This window comes from Euprymna scolopes, chromosome 30 (assembly GCF_053919585.1).
Source record: "Euprymna scolopes isolate OS-2025 chromosome 30, ASM5391958v1, whole genome shotgun sequence".
Taxonomy (NCBI): domain Eukaryota; kingdom Metazoa; phylum Mollusca; class Cephalopoda; order Sepiida; family Sepiolidae; genus Euprymna; species Euprymna scolopes.
In genome coordinates, this window is record NC_136511.1 from 82024858 (window position 1) to 82045416 (window position 20559).

The 20559-nt window shown below is 34.1% G+C and overlaps 1 protein-coding gene, 1 long non-coding RNA gene and 1 pseudogene across 5 annotated transcripts in view; 1 reads left to right on the forward strand and 2 right to left on the reverse strand.

Annotated features, from left to right (window-relative positions):
* The window catches only part of LOC145254856 (uncharacterized), a 50126-nt gene extending 37314 nt beyond the window's left edge, over positions 1 to 12812 (reverse strand). Inside the window, exon 1 of the long non-coding RNA XR_013863817.1 lies at positions 12061 to 12812. This is a non-coding gene — a long non-coding RNA (uncharacterized LOC145254856). The remainder of the gene's footprint in view (positions 1 to 12060) is intronic.
* The window catches only part of LOC145254855 (dynein regulatory complex protein 1-like), a 164491-nt gene that overhangs the window by 108933 nt on the left and 34999 nt on the right, over positions 1 to 20559 (forward strand). For all 4 annotated transcript variants that reach the window (XM_080113707.1, XM_080113709.1, XM_080113710.1 and 1 more), the window contains 2 exons: positions 974 to 1048; positions 5295 to 5423. In XM_080113707.1, the coding sequence (XP_079969833.1) occupies positions 974 to 1048; positions 5295 to 5423 (204 nt within the window). The remainder of the gene's footprint in view (positions 1 to 973; positions 1049 to 5294; positions 5424 to 20559) is intronic.
* Positions 1786 to 1903, reverse strand: LOC145254929 (5S ribosomal RNA; annotated as a pseudogene).

The following is a 20559-nucleotide window of genomic DNA, read 5'->3' on the forward strand; positions in this document are numbered from 1 at the left end:
AGTGGTGATCACTGTGTAAAAAAAAAAAAATCTAAATGGCGCATATATCAAAGTAAAATTTAATTATCTTCACACGTTGTTCTGTTGTAAACTTATTCATACCAATAATTTTCAAAGATCCTATTTTATAATTCTGAAAAGAGAAATTAAAATATATTAATAGAAAAAAATGTTATTTAATTTTTAAAATGTAAAGCGACTTATAGGCCACCTTGTATTGTTTCTTTGCACAGCTTAATGAGACTGAGATTGATTGGTCAACTGCAATCAGAAGTTGTTTTAAGTGCGCCACCTTAGTTATATCAATTAATTAATAAACTTACACATTCTTATAGAAAAATATGGTTTATTTGGCCATGTTCATTTTTGGACTGTGAAACAACAAGGTGTTATCTCCCTTGTAATGAGATATAAGAGTTCTGTTCCTTTGTGATAAGTTTTTAGAGTGATCTACCTTGCTTGTTATTGTTGTTAGTTATTTGGCTGGGGAAACAGAGGTTTACAGAAATGGACGTGTGACAATGCCTAGAGTTATGCAACAAGTAAACTAAAAGAAAGGGCTAGAGACAAGCAAGGAGGAAAAGGACAGAAAAAGATACATAGAAATACATTGCTTCATTAATGGATTTTAGTGCATCTCAAATTATGTCCAGTAGCTTTGCATTCTCCATCAACACTTTGAGAACCTCAAATCTGACATCATTTCTGTTAAGCTTGGGTTCCAAATGAGCCATTGGCCTTAATAGGTCAATTGCTGGAACTCTGCTGATCCCTGTCTAAAATGCATCCTGTTTATGATTTAACTTATTTTAAATTCCCCTATGAATATTATTCAACAAAACACTAACACTGGTTGATACAGCTAATCAATTATACAATGATATGACATGCACTAGAACAGGTATATGTGCTGCCTATGCAATTAAATCGATTGAGCGATTTTAAATAGTTTTTCTTTTCTTTTTTATGACAGTCTCTCTTGCAACAAAAATTGGCCTGCGACGCTTTACTAGATGAGAAAAACAAACTCATTAATGACTTTCAGCAGGTAAGTTGTTATTGTTTCTTCGTCATCATCATGTGATGCCTCTTTTTTTTTTTTTTTTTTTACAAAGCAATCACCACTTATCAAGGTTTAGAAGCCACTCGAGGATAAGGGTTAAAGTGTACAGTGGTCAAAAGGACAATATCATAGCAATCGTTAGAAGTGTAAATTTGGTAAATTGGATTACTTAAGAGGAACAACTCATCAAGAACTTGTTTACATTGGACTTGAAGACGGCCATATTGTAGTCAACTGGAAAGCATGTAATTGGAAGAGAGTTCCACAGGTGTGCAGCTCTAAGAAATAAACTTTGTTCATGGAATCTACGTTTAGGTTTAGACACAGATAAAGAGTGAGGGAAATTGTTGATAGTGTTTACAGCCAAACGAGTGTTTCTCGTGAATGTTTGGCGAGGTGGAACCATAGATTGGAGCTCAGACGAGCACTTACCATGAAAATAATGATAAAATAGAGACAGGCTCGCAATCTCTCTTTTGTGAGAAAGAGGTTGCAGGGAAGAGAACAGAGCATCCCCCACTAGGCTACGAAGTGTATTCTGAACTCTGTCAAGGCAGGATTTAAGAGACAATGGACACCTCTCTAAGGGTAGTTGTGTGTGTAATTGTGAGACAAGGGTTGTGCAATTCCTAACCACACCTCTCCTGAATTGGCACTGCTAGGGTTCAGTGGCAAGGAGAAGCCAAAGACTGACTGGAAACAATGTCAAGATAAGCGGAGAGCACATATGACACCTGGAATTCTTAAATGGTCACCCATTTTAGTACTGACCTGGCTCAACGTTGCTTGACTTGAGTGATCTGATGGGAACCGGTGTGTCAACGTGATTATGCCATAATCATCATCATTTAGCATGTCTTTTCCACATCAGATACGGATTGCACATTCACCATGATGTTTCAAAGTGATTTTCTTCATGAAATTCTATCATTTTCATTGATTCTGTTGTACAATTATTTGAGTTCATCCTTGACCAAGTCTCTCCAAGTTCATCTCATTATCTATACAAATAAAACAGTAGATTTATGAGTGCCTGCATGTCTGTGTAAAAATATTTAACCGATAAACTCGTAAACTAATAGTAACATAACACTGAAATTAACAGGAAATAGTAATCATACACCAAGGATGGTTTATAGCGAGTACAATCTTTATTTGAATGGATGAATAACGTCTACAGAAATATGTCGGCAAGTTGAAATGCAAAATGTTCAATTCAACTTGCCGACATATTTTTATTACTTTTGTGCATGCGCAAATTCATTCATAGCTTGAAGTGGTTTAATTTTAAATCTTTCTTATCTATCTGTCGATAGTTCAAATGATAGGAAACATGGCTAAATGTTTTGGTTTCGATTCTAGCTGATGGCACCCAAGTCATTTTCTTTTTAAATTTTGAAATCAGTACTATATATTAGGTACAATATAATATTCAACAGAGAATTGACTATAATATTAAATACAAAATCTGTATGAATTTATAAATATTTATAAATTATAAATTTATTATATTTAAGCATATGTTACGACCGTAGGGTCAGTGGTGGTGAAAGGATGAATGGTCAGTTGATGCGGATCTTTATGATTCAAGTGATAGTGACAGATCTCAATGCGACCACGTCAGGAAGTGACTGAACCTGCGGTGCCACATCTCTAAAGAAGGCACAAACAAAAGAGACTGCCTCACAACTGCTATAAGTGCAATCATGAGATCGGCAAAGTTTATCCTCTATCATAAGTGGCATAAGATTTTATGCATGGAGGCCTCAAACATCAGGAGACGCATAGCAGTTACGCTAACTGCCATAAAAGCAATCAGTTGTACACACTAAGGCAGAAGAAATGGACATCATGATCTGTCGACCACCTCTCTCCCTCTGCTAACTAACTCTCAAAAAGACCGCCTCACCCTAACAATGTTGTCATTAGTTTACGTCATTAAAATAATCACCTGATGTTTTTACATGTCATTATTTCTAAGTTGTCCACTATGTCATAAGATTTTAAAGTTCACATTCCTAGTAACTATTAAATATAAATAAATATGTAAATATTTTTATTATTCTAAAACATATTTTAGTTGACAAACTATTTAGTTTGAATAATCATAATAATTGTCGACCAGCATTGTCCAGTAAATATCTAACACAGGGACTCAGGAAGGAATTCCAAAGTGTGGCAATTCGAGGAAAGAAACTATTTGAGTAGAAGGCTTTCTGGCATCTAGAGATCTCTAAAGTATAGGGGTTGGATTTTGCTGCTGGTTGGATCAGTTGGAAGTATTTACGTCGAGTGGATACAAGGGTTTGGAGTTGTCGGAGTACATTCCATTAAAATAGTTATAAAATTATAAAACAATTTTTTAAAAAATTGTTGACATTATGTTTCGGAAATAAGGATGCATACATTGGATTATTCGGGCTACTGTTTTCATCTAGGTGGTTATTCTCACAGTGTTTCAGCCGATGTAAGCTCAGACCTTCTTCAGGTGCATCTTATCGAACTTGGAAATCTGAACAGAATTTCGAACAGAACCATTTATTAAATCAACGAAGATAGCTTGCTCTTGCTTTGTCAGCATAATTGTATTCTTAATGTTGCCCATACAGAGGATTGAACCTTCAACCTGCCAAGGACCTGTGTCATAACAGATACAAGTAATAATCAATTTTTAGTGAAAGTTTTTTGTAGGTCAATGCCATGTTTGGAATGCAACTACGATTGTATTGATAATTTTAAAGTGTAGACTAGTATGAAAATATAAACACTACTGTTTGTGGCTTAGAATATATGGATTGAGGAATGTGTTGATAACAGTTTTCTGAATTAACTTGCGATCAAATTCAGCAAACATTTCTATGTCTTACTTCCTCATGCATCTTTAAGACAAAAGTGTACAAAGAAAATGCTGATATTTTACTGAAAAAAAGCTTTTAAGCTCTAAAAACACCTTTTGCGTTTCGGATCTTAATTGTTGCTGCAACATTTTACACTACAAATTGTGCAAAAGTGGGCGTGACTTATATGGACTATAGTTATTTAATAAAGATTTATAAAATTTTATATTTGTTTTCGTTAAAATTTGATATTGTTTGAAAAATAAAAGCTTAAAATTAATCTTTAAAACAAAAAACGTGTATATTTATGTGTGAAAAAAAAATTTATAATGAAAAATGTTATAGCGGCTACAATAAAAAGTAAAAATTCAGTGAAATTTGCTGTTTGAAGAAATCAATTTTAAAAATCTCTTGAAAGATAACTATCAGTTTTCTGGACCTATTGCAAAGAGAAGTAGTAAATTTAAGTCTTAATATGCTGAATTTAAAGAAAAAATGTATCTAAGTTTTACTAATTATTACATTAATTATTAAAAAAAAATCGGGTTTGAATTACTGTACACATAGATTCGAAAAAGTTGTCAAAAAACAAATATATAACGAATAAATGTTATCAAAGGCAAGATAAGTTACTTTTCTGCCAAACTGGATATATTTTTTGTGTTTTTATTCAATGTAACAAATTTATTCAGCTCGAAAAACATACAGTGTTTACCGATGTATTCTAAAATTTAAGATGGCGTCTCACACCCTCTTTAACACCGTAAGTATGGAAAAAGGTGTTATGAATAAAAAACTACACAAAATACTATTAAAAACCCGCCGAACCTATGTCACGGTAATATATATTGAGCGAGTTTTTAACAGTATTTTATCCGGTTTTTTATTTATAACATCTTTTCCCACACTTACCGTGTTAAAGAGAGAATAAGACGCCATCTTGAATGTTCCAATACATCGGTAAACACTGTATGGTTTTCGAGCTGAATAAACATGTTACATTGAATAAAAACACGAAAAATATATCCAGTTTGGTAGAAAAGTAACTTATCTTGCCTTTGATAACATTTATTTGTTATATATTTGTTTTTTGACAACTTTTTCGAATCTATGTGTACAGTAATACAAACCAAAAAATCAGTTACGTTAGAAACCACTGTAGTTAAGTGTAAATATAAAATGGCTAAAAGTTTTCCAAAATGTATGGAATATAATAATTGCAATAATATTTTTTTCTTGTTTTTTTTTAAATACAAGATGTTAAAAATTTGCACATTTTCAGACCTGTAAAAGACATAGCTATTATTAATTTATTTAAATTATTATTGTTATGAAATTAAAATTTTTTATTGAACTTTGTAATGGTAACCATTTGAGGCATGTTTTATTTCCAGGAATTGAAAACATTTGACGATCGCTACGTAAAAGATTTGAAGAAACAAGCTGATGATGTTGATTTATTCGTGGAAAGAATGGAAGAACAATTAAAGACGCAGAGTAAATCCATGAGAGACGAGCTTGAGGTAAAACATAATAACAGTTTGAAAAAAAAATTTTTAAATGTCATTTTGAAATTTGTATGTTAATAGGTTTTTGACTATCTGTGGTTTGGCTTTTCTTCTGTTTTTTTTTTATCTTTTTCCACAAGAAAATTCATCAAGTGAAAAATCGTCTTTTATTTAAAGACAGCCTTTTCATTTTTTTTTTTTTTAGATGGAGGTCACCACTTATCAAGGCCTGGAAGCCACTCGGGGATAAGGGTTATTGCGTGTACAGTAATCAATGGGATAGTATCATAGTAATCATTAGTATTGGAGATTTGATAGTGTCTTACTTAAGGGGGCGGTTTGTCAGGAATTTGTTTATGTTGGACTTGAAGACATCCAAGTTGTAGTCAGCTGGAAAACAGGCAAACGGAAGAGAGTTCCACAGTTGTGCACTTTTAAGAAAGAAGCTTTGTTCATGGAATCTACGTTTGGATTTAGGCATAGATAAAGAGTGGGGAAAATTAATGACAGTAGTTTCAGCTAGATGGGTGTTTTTCGTGAAAGATTGGTGAGGGGGGACCAGAGATTGGAACTCAGACGAGCACTTGCCATAGAAGTAACGATAAAACAAAGCAGGCTCGCAACGTCTCTTCTGTGGGAGAGAGGTTGCAGGGAAGAGAAAAGAGCATCCCCCACTAAGCCACGAAGGCTATTTTGTACTCTGTTAAGGCAGGATAGGCTGCTTTTAGCAGCTCCTGCCCAGATGTGGCAGCAGTACTCCATCCTTCTCCGACCTTCTTCAAGTGTATCTTGTCCACAAAGACTCATGGTTAGAGTACTTGGAAAAACTCAATTGTAAAAGTTATATTCTCTTGAAGATTAAAAGTTCAATTTTAAGTTGACAACTTAGAAATACTATTGTAAATTACTTAAGACCTCTATCTGGTAATGACTGTCAGAACAAGAGCATGCTACCCCCGTGAAGTACGCAAAGGGTTCCATTCAAAATTCTGTTCATATTCTCGAGTTTAACAGAAACATTTCCAAGTTCAACAAGATACACCTGAAGAAGGTCGGAGGTTATATTGACCAAGACGTTGTGAAAATAACACTCAAAATAAGAACAATAGTCCGAAGAATCAAAATAATACAAATCAACACTAGGTGGCCATGAAAAATGATGATCAGAACTTTAATAATTCAACTTACTATTTTTCAAAGCTTATAACTACTTGAAAAATGTAATTCAAACCCTAAATTCTTTTTCAATTAAAGGAACAAAGACCAAAATTTTTAAAAATAACAGGTTTAATAGCAAATTATGCAATATTTGTTTTTTTAAAGCGGTTTTCTTTAAAATAAATATAAAGAAAATCAACATATTTTGACTTGCTTATAAATATATGTATATATATATAAATGCCAAAAAATCACTTACTTAAAAAAATATACTATTAAATGGGTAGTTCCATTCATCATTGTTAAGAATTTATCCATATTTATATTTTAAATTCCATGTATTTTTTAAATTAAAGGATTTTTTAAAGCGAGGGTCGTAGAAAATCGCATTTTCGTAACATGTTTTGCGGCAAGCTTAAAGAGCTGCTGCTGCTAATATGAAATTTATCAAATATGAATTCGTCCAAGGGACATAAATAATGTCTCTTTTTTTATTGCGTGTATTAACCAAAATTAGTATTTTTCGTCCTCCGTAGTTAAAAAGAAACGCACATTCACTTATAAGTTTTTCCCCTAAAACAAAAAATCCACTTCATCGATTTTTTTAAAAATTCTTTTAATGAAATACACGAGTTTTTGATTGATATATTTTGATACTTCTTTATCGACTAAATTTCTATTTTTTTAAATATCTAAAAAAAGAAAACATTGAATGAATTAGAAAAATTTGCCGTCAGTGTCTGGTATTTACTTGACGATATAAGCATAACATGAGCTTTCATTTAAAACAAAAAATTTTTTAAAAAAATCAACGGGGTTTTAAAAAAAAAAAAACGTTTTACACTTTGGACTTTACTGGTAAATTTCCAAAAAACTATTCTTTTTTTTTGTTTGTTTTAAATTAGAATATTTTCTTTATTGATCTTTTATCTTCAATTTGTGATATATAAAACTTTAGTGAGTAAATTAATTATTAAAATTTTAATAGACATTTCAAAATGGGGGGGGGTGAAAAAAAAACGTTTGTCTAAAATATTATATTTGGTTTATTGGAAAGAGCATGAAATTTCACATTGACCCTGAAAATATCGTAAAAATTGAACCCATAGAAAAATTTTGATAGATTTTTAAAGTTTAAAAATTTAAAAATATTTAACTCGTAAAATTCAGTTGATTTTATTACGTAAAAAAATGGCAGCATGAAGGCACGCCGGCATTTTGTAAACATTTTGTAAACACTGTTTTTTAAAAAATAAAAAATAATATTTCTATTATTTTTTAAACAACATTAATAGTTTATTTTGGAATTTTTATTCCATACAGAAAATAAACAACCCACTTTAAAAAGAGAAATTACGAGGTTTTTTTTATATTTTATTCACAGTTTTCTGTTAGGGGTGTCAAAAATTCCTCAAAATTTCTGATACACCTAAATAATCACTCAAGTCACTGTAAACAAGAGAAGTGTTTTTTTAAAATTCAAATTATAGAAGTGGGACACGTTTCACAAATTTATGGTCAAATCATTTTTCCCCTTTAAATCTGTCTTTGGGAATAACATTCACAGAATACAAATTGAAGTAATATTTTTTTAGTTCATTACATCAGGTGGGCTCATTCCTTGTCTGGAACGATTTCCATTAAAAAAAAAAAATATATCCTCCAGTCAATGAGAGCGAAGTAAATTCCCCCTTTTTTTATCAATTGCTATTTAAAATGCACACCAAGATGGCTTGTTGCTATTTGCTTGAAGTATGATTTTGTGCAGTTCTATGAAATCCACCTCTCTAGGCTTTGCTTTCTCGTCCTTTTGAAAAGGGGTTAGTTTATTACTAATCACCTGAGACACCCCTACACTAGAATGCTGGTAGAACCGCCCAGACAAGTTTTGTTTGACCCAAGTGCGCTTTCTCTAGAGTGCTGGTTTCAAAGTCAACTTTTCAATTTTGTGTCACATATTCTAAGGTAGGAGGGAGATAAATACAACTATTAATTACATTACAATTTTACCAAAAAGTTCATAGGATAAAACAGAAATAAAGCAAATTGCCCACCAACAAAAATATGCTGAATTGCAATAGTGTTAACAAGTCTTGAAATGGTTTATCAGAATTGGAATCAGGAATTGGAAAAATCGTTTCACTATTTTGGAATATTAGAATCAGTATCAGAATCGGCTAGATTTTAACCTACTTTCCGATTCCAAAAACGATTCTTTTAATCTTTTTGTTTTTAAAACTTAATTTCCCATTGCTGGTGCTAATTATAAAATGTTAAATATTTATTGGTTTTAAACTAGCAGTAAGACTAAAATATATACACCATAGTAACGAAATTAGGTAAAAAGTATCTAAACGTATTGTTTTCCAATTTCCCAATCTTAATATTGTAGAATAGCTCTTTGAGGAACATGAAGAGATTGGTCTCAGTGGATGTCTGTGCAGAACGTGCGTCCTGAAGAAATTAAACAATCCCATTCAAGCCAACAAACATGAACTGAAACAATAGATAATAGAATATTTTAAGCCATGTGCTTTCAACAAATGTCCATATTAACCACTGCAAACAATGGAAAGTAAATCCTTAGAGATAAAATTCATCCCAGGGATAACATCAACAGCAATTCACACACTGATAACACACATTACACCTCATCCCCATCCCATCAAGTTTCAATGATACCAGCACACTCCAGAAAAACGGTACTAGATTCATGGAACAGATACCACAGTCTACCGCTATCCCCAGCCACATAGAATGCTACTATTTCCATTACCGAGTGACGCTGATATAGGTACTGTCAGGCCCCTCAAAGATTCCATGTATCAGAGGATGGATACACCCATCAGTTTGATGGCTCACAAAACCCAATGCATAGATGACAATCTCCTATGGGATAACCCAATAGAGTCTTTATTCTGGCACATGATTCACTACATCAGTCACTGAACAAACAAGGGGATTCTATTTAATCCAAGCAAGTTTCATTTTGCCAAAATAAAGACAGAGTTTGCAGGATTTCTGTTTATCGCAAACAGTGTTAAACCCGCAGTAAGAATGACAGATTTCATTCTTCACTTGCCTACTCCCACGAATATCACTGGTTTGGACTTGTGAATCAAATGTATGCCTTTTCACAAACAGAAGTTATAGAACTCTTCTGATAACTATTGAGGACAAAAAATTAGAAAGTTCTATTTGAATGAAACACTTGAACACTTATTCCAAGATGAAAAAGATCATGAAGACACATGGTAACCGACAGTAGCAAGTGCAGGTAAATGGGAATAATTGAATAACACTGTGCAACTGTTGGTTTCTCCGGAAAAGATACGCAGTTGCTGATGGCCCACATTACACTACACCAGGAACCTCAAATCCGTCCTCAAACCCTGAAAAAGCAAATGGCGGTCAAACAGTTTTAAACTCACAGTAAGAATAACAGATTCTATTCTTCATTTTCCTACTCCCATGAATATCACTGAGGTTAGGTCCTGGTTTGGACTTGTGAATCAGATGTTGTATGCCTTTTCACAGCTAGAAGTTATGGCACTCTTCTGAGAACTATGTGAGAGGGAGATAAATACAACTATTAACCAAAGTTAACAAACATGATGAAGAAGAAATGGAAATTGATGATACAGCAGAGATGTACACACCATGTCAGTTCGCCACTGTTATAACAACCTTCATGCTGTAAAACAAGAGTACTAATAAACTCATCACAAATTCATAGAAAATCACACATTTCTAGTGCATGCAAAGATGACCGCAACAATTTATCCCGTGGTCACGGGAAGGAGGGGCATGCACAAGTAAAAGAGTCATGTGCTCCTGATAACAGGAAGTAACTATAGAATTATCTTTCCTGATATCAATAAGTAACAAGAAGTGATCTCCCTTGATAGTTATACATATAGAGAGAGAACAGATGGGAGGGGTGGGGTATTTGCTTTTTGTGTGTATCTGAACAAGTTGGAAGAACCCATTTTCTCACTTTAAAAAACAAATTAAATTTAATTAAACATATGAAAAACATTGTCTAATATTGGATGTTCACAATGAACTTCTGTTGCTACCAGATCAGGCTATCTGAAGATGTAGGCTTCCTGACTTAAATGCACCAAACATTGATGTTATCACTTTCCTTTCCTTTTTGCAAAACTCAATCATGTTCTGCAAAGCCAAAAACAAAAGCAAGTTTTCTCTACAAAGCAAACAAACTAAACACCATGAATAAATATTTGAAGAGCTAAACAACATGAACATAAAACTATTTTCAAAATTACTGCATTCAGCATTAAATAACTCAAAAAAGGTTGATATGCCATAAAATAAAACGGTATTTTTTTAGATTAGGTCCACCTCCGCAATTTTCTTTTAAATGACGACTTTTAAAAGTTTTCGACTATGCTGAATACGGAAATCGCATTGAAATTTTGCAGAAATAAGTAGTTATCGAGATATAAAAAGTTGTATTATGCATTGTATTCTTTGGCAGGCATCGTTTTTACGCGCGTGCGTGCGCTCCATAAACAAATCTACGCGCGTAACAAAGATGGCCGCCAAATAATACAATGCATAATACAACTTTTTATATCTCGATAACTAATTATTTCTGCAAAATTTCAAGGCGATTTTCGTATTCAGCATAGTCGAAAACCTTTAAAAGTCGTCATTTAAAAGAAAATTGTGGAGGTGGACCTAATCTGAAAATTTACCAATAAAACAACCAAACTAAACGCCATGAATAAATATTTGAAGACATAAAAAAAACTTGAAGCATAAAAACATTTTTTCCCAAATGACTGAATTTGGCATTAACTAACTCGAAAAGGGTTGATATGCTATAAAACAAAACAACCAAACTAACCTAAATGAACAATAAAAAAATTGACAAATAAAAACACTTACCTTTACAGGCATGTAATGCTTGGGTAGCAAATATGTTGAAAATTCATTTCTTGGATTCAAAATGTTTTTAAAAGTGTTTTGGGTTTGGAAAATTAACAAGAATTCAGGCTAAAATTCAAATTTTTTTTTTTCCATGTCATCATTTTTCAAGATGTATAAACAGCAAGTGTTTGAATCAATATCCAACTAAAACTGTAGAGCTTGTTATCTTGCTTGCTTGTCCTTTTTTACTGCCTTCTTACAAGGGTTGAATGTGACATGGGGTTGGTCTAATCGAGAGGATATACAACTCAAAAGGGGCACTCTAGGTTGGGACAAAAATAAAATTAGTTTTGCTTCAGCTATATAAAGGAAACATACCAAGAAAATCAAGAGGCGATCACAAAAAGATGGACCAACCAGATGAATTGAAACAGGCATGTTGCTACTAACAGCTGAAAGATTGGCTCAATACTTTAATATGTGGTGGAATTTTTTTTTTCTTTTCAAACAGATGGAGGAATTAACTTGCAGGATCCGAATTAAGATGACATGTCAGGAATGGACTACAAATAATGACTTAAATAAATAAACCACTTACCTGGTAATTTTGGGAGACATTAGGTGGAGGTTGCTGAAATAGTAAGCCCATCTTGGCAGACGTAGCTTATTAGTCTGTTTTCACAGTTGTTGATATCTTGATAAATTAATATGTCGATTCAACAAATGGAGATCAATAATTTTAAGTTTATCTTATTCAGTAAAAAGAGAAATTATATTTTCAGGGTAAATTCCCCCCAAATAAGAATCATGAAGACCAGCACTGGCTCATATTAATATTTCAACAGCTGAGCGACAGCTCAACTTACTACAAAAAATGTTGGTTAAATCTCTCGCCTAATTAAACCTTCAAACATTGAAGAGTGAGATTAAGGGATGGTAGAAGTGAAAGGAAGAGGAGGAGGACAAGTGTGAGTCACATTTCAGAGTATAATTTCTGACAACAAATAAGTAAATCAAGTCAGTCAAGAAAGATTTCCTGTCTTCTGACCGATGATAGAACAATTTCCACTTGTTACAGCAGACACTTTTTGACATTATTTATCTCCTACCATGGCAAGAAAATGTGACACAAGGGTTGGAAAGTGATATTAAAAAGCTAGCATCCCAGAGCAGGAGCACATTGGTCTGCAAAAAATGTCTAGATAGCCTGGTAGGGGCGCATCAGGCGATTAACAATAGCCTAACCTCTTCTCAAAGATAGAAGATAAAACCTGAGGATGGACCTCTTAGAACCGCACAGGACCAGCAACATTCCACAACCAAAATGGAATAGGTAATTTCAGAAATGAGACTCTGTTAGCTTTGAAAATAGATGATGTCATAAAAGATAAATAGTACTTGTTGAAGAATGTGACGTCATAAAGAATAAATGATAGTTGCCAAAAGTTGTAACCTTTGTTTTGTTTGTTTTGAAAGTAACAGTTGCAGCTGCAACTACAGGCTGTTTGTGATTTAGCAGAAGCAGCAGCAGCAGTAGCAGGAGTAACTGGGAATTTCCTGATATTTATGAAAAATATTTTGGAATTAACAAATATTTCATATTATTAAATATAGAACAAATATTGATCCAACGTATTGTTACGCGTATAAACAATACACTGCCTTTTGTCTGTGTAACTCTCTTTGTGGAGGTACATTTCCCCTACTGACTTCCCCTGATTGAGGTAACTCACTTTAGAGGGGAGAGTACAACTTCCAGCATGACCGGCAATAAAGTATATTTGATTTCTACTTAACTCTGTGTCATTTGTCCATTTTATAGAAATGTCTACACACGTAACACGTACTATAAGTGGTCTAATATTTACTTTTTACTTATACTTACTCTATTACAAAATAGACTTTGTGGCTTAATGGGGGATGCCCTTTTCTCTTCCCTGCAATCTCTCTCCCACAGAAGAGACGTTGCGAGCCTGTCTTTGTTTTATCGTTACTTCTATGGCAAGTGCTCGGCTGAGCTCCAATCTCTGGTCCCCCCTCGCCAATATTTCACGATAAACACCCATCTAGTTGAAACCACTGTCAATAATTTTCCCCACTCTTTATCTGTGCCTAAATCAAAACGTAGATTCCATGAACAAAGCTTCTTTCTTAGAAGTGTACGCCTGTGGAATTCTCTTCCGTTTGCCTGTTTTCCACCTGACTACAACTTGGATGTCTTCAAGTCCAACATAAACAAATTCCTGATGAACCGCCACCTTAAGTAAGATAATTTATTAAATCTCCAATACCAACGATTACTATGATACTATCCCATTAATTACTGTACACCCTTAACCTCGAGTGGCTTCCGGGCCTTGATAAGTGGTGACCACCATGTAAAAAAAAAATAGAAAAAACTTAAAACGTGAAAGTAATTTTTAAGTAAAGCTTTCGAAAACATTTATTTAGAAAAATACTGTTAAACTTTTAAAGAGAAAATCGGTTTTCCACGTAAGTGTAATGCAAAAATGATCGTCTGGTTGAAATGTTGATAAAAAGTTTTAAACAGGAATTTCTGCCAAAAGACTTTTGAAAACTCAAGATGGGAATCATTTTATGCAAGATTTACATTAGTTGAAATATGCTGCTGGTCTAGAAGTTGATCCAAGTTCGGTTCTGGATTAGGGTATGAAATGGCTCGTTTCGTTTAATCCCATTAAGACTCAGCTTGCGTCTTTCAACCATCGTGATATCCCTTTTCTTCCTGAAATTTTCATGGATTGTTGTTCTATTTGGGAAAAAATCGATTCTAAAACTTTATGGCCTTTCTTATAAAATCTTCCTTGGAATTCATATATTCGATCCATTGCTCTTTCTGCTTCTCATAAAGTTGGTTCTCTATCATTTCTAACAGTTTCTAACACTTGACGCTATTCTCTATCTCTACAAATCTCCTATCAGACTATTTATTGTCATCATATTTAGGCTTGTGAATCTCTGTCCCATTTGAGGGTTTTCGATAAGATGCAGAAACGTATCTGTAATTTGACTGGCACCAACCTTTCTTCTTTTCTGCGTCTTCTCTCTCACAGGCATGGTGTTACTAGTCTCAGTCTTTTTTTTAATAAATACTATTATGGCATGTGTTCTTCAGAATAGTTTTATCTACTCTCTGCTTCCTTTGTTACAACTCAGTTGACTCATTATCTAGTGGTCGACTTGCTGTTTTGATACCTATTTATAATATAGCTTCCTATTCCAGTAGCTTCTTGGCAAAAATTGCAGCCTTGTCAAACTCTCTCCATGCTGACTGTTTTCCTCCTACCTATAATCTTGGTCGTCTTAAAACTAAGGCTAATAGACATCACTTGTCTTTGCAATAATCAGCTTTTATTCTTGTTAGCTCTTTACATCAAGTGGCTTCATGACTCCATGAGTGATTTTCATAAAAAAAAAAACTGAATGGACAGTTAAAAATTGAAAAAAAAAAAAAAAAAATATATATATATATATATATATATATATATATATGTATATATATATATATATATATATATATATATATATATATATATATATATATATATATATATATGTATATATATATATATATATATATATATATATATATATATATATATATATATATATATATATATATATATATATATATATATATATATACTGTATTAACAAAACCAAGACTTCAAAAAAGTAATTGGTAGCAACAAAAAGTGTATATCATTATAAGTTACAATTGTTTCAAGACCGGTTGGACAATTTCAAGCATTATGGCATTTGAAAATTTTCACATAACCAGCCTTTTTTGAGACTTCCTGAATAAAAAACACTTAACAATAAAACATTATTTAAAGAAATTTCCCTTAAAGGAAATGAAGCATGCGAAAACATTTATCCTGGACGCATCCTTTGTCAAGAGCTTATTTAAATTTTAATATATCACCTAATTTCATATCCTTATTTAAAACCCTGTCATAAGAAGTTTCCACAAAAACCCATGGCCATTTAATATCTTTTAATATTTATTTTTATTTTTATTTTTTTTTATTATTACATTTTCACCCCAAACAAGGCAAATTGCCACTTTGGTGAAGGGGCTACTATCAGGGGCAACAACTACTGGGGTACTATGTAGGGATTTGGGCAGCAAGGTGTCGGTTCACGTTACACTTGAACTTCTGCACGTCAGTACTGTTGGGGAAGCAGGGACCTGGAATGGAATTCCAGAGTCTAGCGGTTCTGGGGAAGGAACTATTGGAGTAAAAAGATCGTTTACATCTAGGGATCTCTACAGTGTGGGGGTGGGATTTAGCAGCCTGTCGGGTTTGTCGAGGGTGCACACGTCGTGGGGGCACAAGTGATTGCAGTTCGTCAGAGCATTCACCACTAAAATACTTGTAGAAAAGGCAGAGGGATGCAACATTTCGTCGATGGGACAGAGGCTGAAGCTTAGATGCCAGTTCAGGGCCTATCAGGTTTGCGACTCTCTTTTGAACCTTGTCAAGGAGCGAGAGACTAGTAGCAGATGCACCAGCCCAGATGTGGCAGCAATACTCCATACATGGGCGAATGGTGGCCTTATAGAGGTACAGGATACTTTCGGGTGTTAGTAGTTTTCTAGCACGGTAGAGAGAGCCCACCTTTCTTGCAGCGGCCCTGGCAATGCCTTCAATGTAATTGTTCCAACTCATGTTTTCTGTGAACGTTAGGCCAAGGAGTTTGAAAGATGGACTCTCAGATAAAGAGTCGTTGGCCATTGCTATGGGTGGTAGAGAGGGTTTCTTGTAATTATTGAATGAAACTAGTTTAGTCTTGGCAGCATTGAACGCGACCAACCACTTTTGTCCCCATTCCACTACAGATTGGAGGTCTTCCTCTAGTGTTTCTGCCATTTCTTTAGAAATGTGTTCATTCGTCTTCCTGTCGTGCCTGCCATAGAGTGTAGTGTCATCAGCATATATACCCATCTCAGAGGCAATGTTGTCGGGGAGGTCATTTATGAATATCAGGAACAATAGAGGTCCAAGGATAGAACCCTGGGGCACCCCCGCATTTATATCATATTGTTTAGATGTACGACTGTCGAGGACAACCTGGATTTTTCTCTTATCTAAGAAGGATTTAATTATGTTAAGTATTCTACCAGTGATACCGTATGATCTGATTTTACTGAGGAGACCCTCATGCCATACCCTGTCAAAAGCCTTAGATATATCTAGAGCTACCGCTCTGCCCTCCCCCGCGTTGTCCAGTGAATGGTATATACGTTCAGAGATCACAGTTAGGATGTCTGCTGTGGAACGGGCTTGTCTAAATCCATATTGCTTGTCAGTCAGTAGTTTAGCATCTGTAAGATGATGGACTAGAGCATGGTTAATTATGGTCTCAAATATTTTGGCAAAAAGTGGGAGGAGGCTAATGGGGCGATAATTTGATGGGTCTGTCCTTTCGCCAGAATTCTTGAATACTGGTACAACAGAAGCAGTTTTCCAACAGACCGGAAAGCAAGCTTCATTAAGGTATTTGTTGTAGAGTTTGGAGAGAACTGAAGCTACTTCGGCTGAGCACTTTTTTAATAGCACAGCTGGGATAAGATCGGGTCTACATGCTTTTGAGGTATCAAGGTTTTTTATGATAGCATGCACCTGAGCAGGGGTGGTTTTCAGATCATCTATTTTTTTTTTCTTTTTTTAATTTTTTAAATTTTATTTTTATATTTATAATATGGCCAGAACAACCAAGCTGTAACGTTACGGTTATTTTTAGTTTCGTATTCGCCCAATGGTGGCTTCAATGTTTACAAAATATCGACTACCTTATTACTTAGATTTAAGAGCATTTTTAGGTCAATATTTTATTAAATAGGGAAATAAAGAATGACATTACCTTATATTTATTAATCCTCATACAACATTCCAAGATAGGGATCCTATTCTATTTTTTATTATTTAATATTCTATTATTCTCTTTCGTTCTAATCTATTGTGGTTTTTGATAGTTGGGAAAACCTAACTACGAAGAGAGATAATTCATCACGTTATTAATTTTCCAAAAATTAGTTGAAAAAATTACGTGGAAAAAAGGTCTTCGTAGGTACTTATAACAGTTAAAGGGAGACAACTAGGGCCGTTTAATGTTTCAAGTCTAGTAAATACTAAAACGTGTCTATGATTTATTAATTAATTTAATTAAGAAAATACAGAAAAGGCTATAATAGCTTATTTAACAAATGAAGAATTTAAAGTATATTTTTAATCTTAAAGCTGATTATATACCCATGGGTTTAACCTACATCTGCCACCCATCCATAATTTACTGGGGTTACTCATGGCTCCAAAACCAAAAAAGTTACTCTTTGGTGTTGACTTTCTAGCCGACTTTGAAGATGTGAGGTGGCATGATGTGACCCTCACATGAAACTACACCAAAGACCACAACTGTGGGTTGTCTGATGTATTGAACTGTGCCATCAAGTGTTGAACCATCCGGATTTGCATTTTGAGGGTGCTGGCAATGATCCTGTTGTCATAACTTGGATCAATAGAAAGCATGAGTTGTACAGTGGCACATCTCTGATCTTGCTCGTTGAACATTGTGTCACTTTCAGACATGATAGAAGGTTCCTATCGTTTTTAGGATTTGTACACAACTGGTAAACTCATAGATGGTCTGCAACAAAAAAAAAGAAAACTGGTTTTTATCATGTAATCTCAGACCTTCTTCAGATGTATTTTGTTGAATGTTTCTGTCAAACTCGAGAATCTAGACAGAATTTCAGACGGAACCCTTCATTTACTTCATGGGAGTAGCATGCTCTCATTCTGTCAGCCATGACTGGACAGAGGTCCTAAGTAATTTTCAGTTGTATTTTTCAGTTGCTCAATACTGAGAATTGAACTTTTTAACCTTCAGGAGAATATAACTTTTTACAATTGATTTTTTTCTAAGTCTTCTAACCACTGCATCATGAGACAAAATACACCGGAAGAAGGTAGGAGGTTACATCTACCGAAACGTGAAAATGACACTTAAGATGAGAACAGTAGTCTGAAGAATCCAAATAATATGATTAATTAATTCACTTGTGTTTACCATCTTTTTTCACTTGTACAGCATTTCATTTCAATTGCCAGATAATGTCAGATCTTCAGGAGAGAATATGCACTGTTTCAGGGCCTTCCTCCTGATGACTTTTTTGCATATTAGCATCCCTCACTGATGTGAGGCCCCATTATCTGAATTGCATTTAAATGAACTGTTAAATACAATAAAAAGCTGGATATTTAATAATTTAGCGTTCCCTGTTTCAAACAACACCTGAGTGTTTCATGTGATTTCTAATTTTTGTGGTTAGTGCCTCCAGTACCCTGTTATGTTGCCACATATATGGGCCATTAGCAAAGGCCACTCTGCAGGAACTAAGAACATGATCATTAGTTTGTGGTTTTTCTTTGCACAAAGGACAGGTTGAATCGTCCCTCTTCTTCCATTTGGCAAGATTAGTCATTGATCTAAACACATCATGTATTAACTTCAGCGGTGCCATATGCCAAATGTCATTCCATATAACGGATCTTTGCATAGTTTCTTCTTAGGTGATACATTGTCACTGCTGTGACTGTTAAACGCTTTTTACAAGCCTTTTGCTTTCCTCCCTGCTCCTTATTTCCTGAATGACCAGATCTCAGCAACCTTTGACCATCTTTGAATTCCCAGCCCAAATCTTCCTGTCTGAGTGAGCTTAATGACTTCTTTGAGAGCTAGTTGTTTTTAGTCTCATTTATAGCATCTCAGATTTCCATTTCCTCCCTGTTTTAAGAGAGGGTTGTGCAGTCTTTACTACTGTGTCCTTGGAATTGTCCAGCATCACTTGGAACCTGACTTTTCCAGTTTTGAATTCCTGTACATTAGATTTAAGCTGTAATTTTAGTTTGGCTTGTTTGCTATATAGGGATACATTTTAATAATCCTGGAGGAAAACCCAGGCATTTTCTTGTATATCTACTGATTTTTGGTTCTATTGCCTCAATTGTGCTCATAGTTACTTCATATATGAGAAGGCTATAACAGAATTGGGATGAGCATGTGTTGAAGACACCATACCTTGTGTTGACCTCTCCAGTGGACAGCACCTCAATCATTTTTAGATTCTCATCAACTTTTTGATTGGCACTTTAACCTGTTTGGAGTCTTTACCATCTGCCTAAGCTTTTTATTGGTTCTTCTGAGACAATAGGGATTTTCTGACAACCCACTGCAAAGCAGATATCTTGATGTACTTTGCCCTTCCTGAGGGAGAGGATTCTGGACTTCTTAGGCTTGAAGGTCATTGTAGACCAAACCATCATCCATTTATATATATATATATATATATATATATATATATATATATATATATATATATATATATATATCATAACTTGTGAGTCTTGGCTTCTTTTGATCTGAGGATTATAGTATCGTCCATAAAAGCCTTTAGTGGTGGCATTCTGCATTCCACTTCTAATGTAGTAGGGTTTGCATTGCTTTCTGCAATTTTAGTTAATTACATCTAAATAAAATATTTCAAGATTGTAATAAAACAACATAATTTAAAGTCTGTTAGTAAAGTTTAAGTAAAGAAATGTAAAAATAAAAGATTCCCTTTGTTTCATACAAAGGAAAGTTCTTTTGTGGATATAAGTTATATATTATAACTTATGTAGAAATAGAAAGTTGAACCGGCTTTGACCTAAGGCATAGAATGCATGTGCAAGTCATTTTTGCATTTCAAAACCTGAAGATTCATTTCTCACTATAGCCAGCATAGATCAGGGGCGATAACTTTAAATTAATTTAAAGAATGCAATTTAATATATTAAGCAAACATCTCTTTTCAAACCAAATCTATAGTGAAAAACATTCAATGAGAACTATTCTTACATTTTGTGTGTGTGTGTGTGTGTGTGTGTGTGTGTGTGTGTGTGTCCTACTAACGCGATGTCCACACGTGATTTTTCCACTCAGATTTGTTTGAATGTAATAATTATACTCTGACTGATAAGTTAGACCATCTGTGGACACAGAATCTTTGTTGCCGTTTCCTGTAAAACAG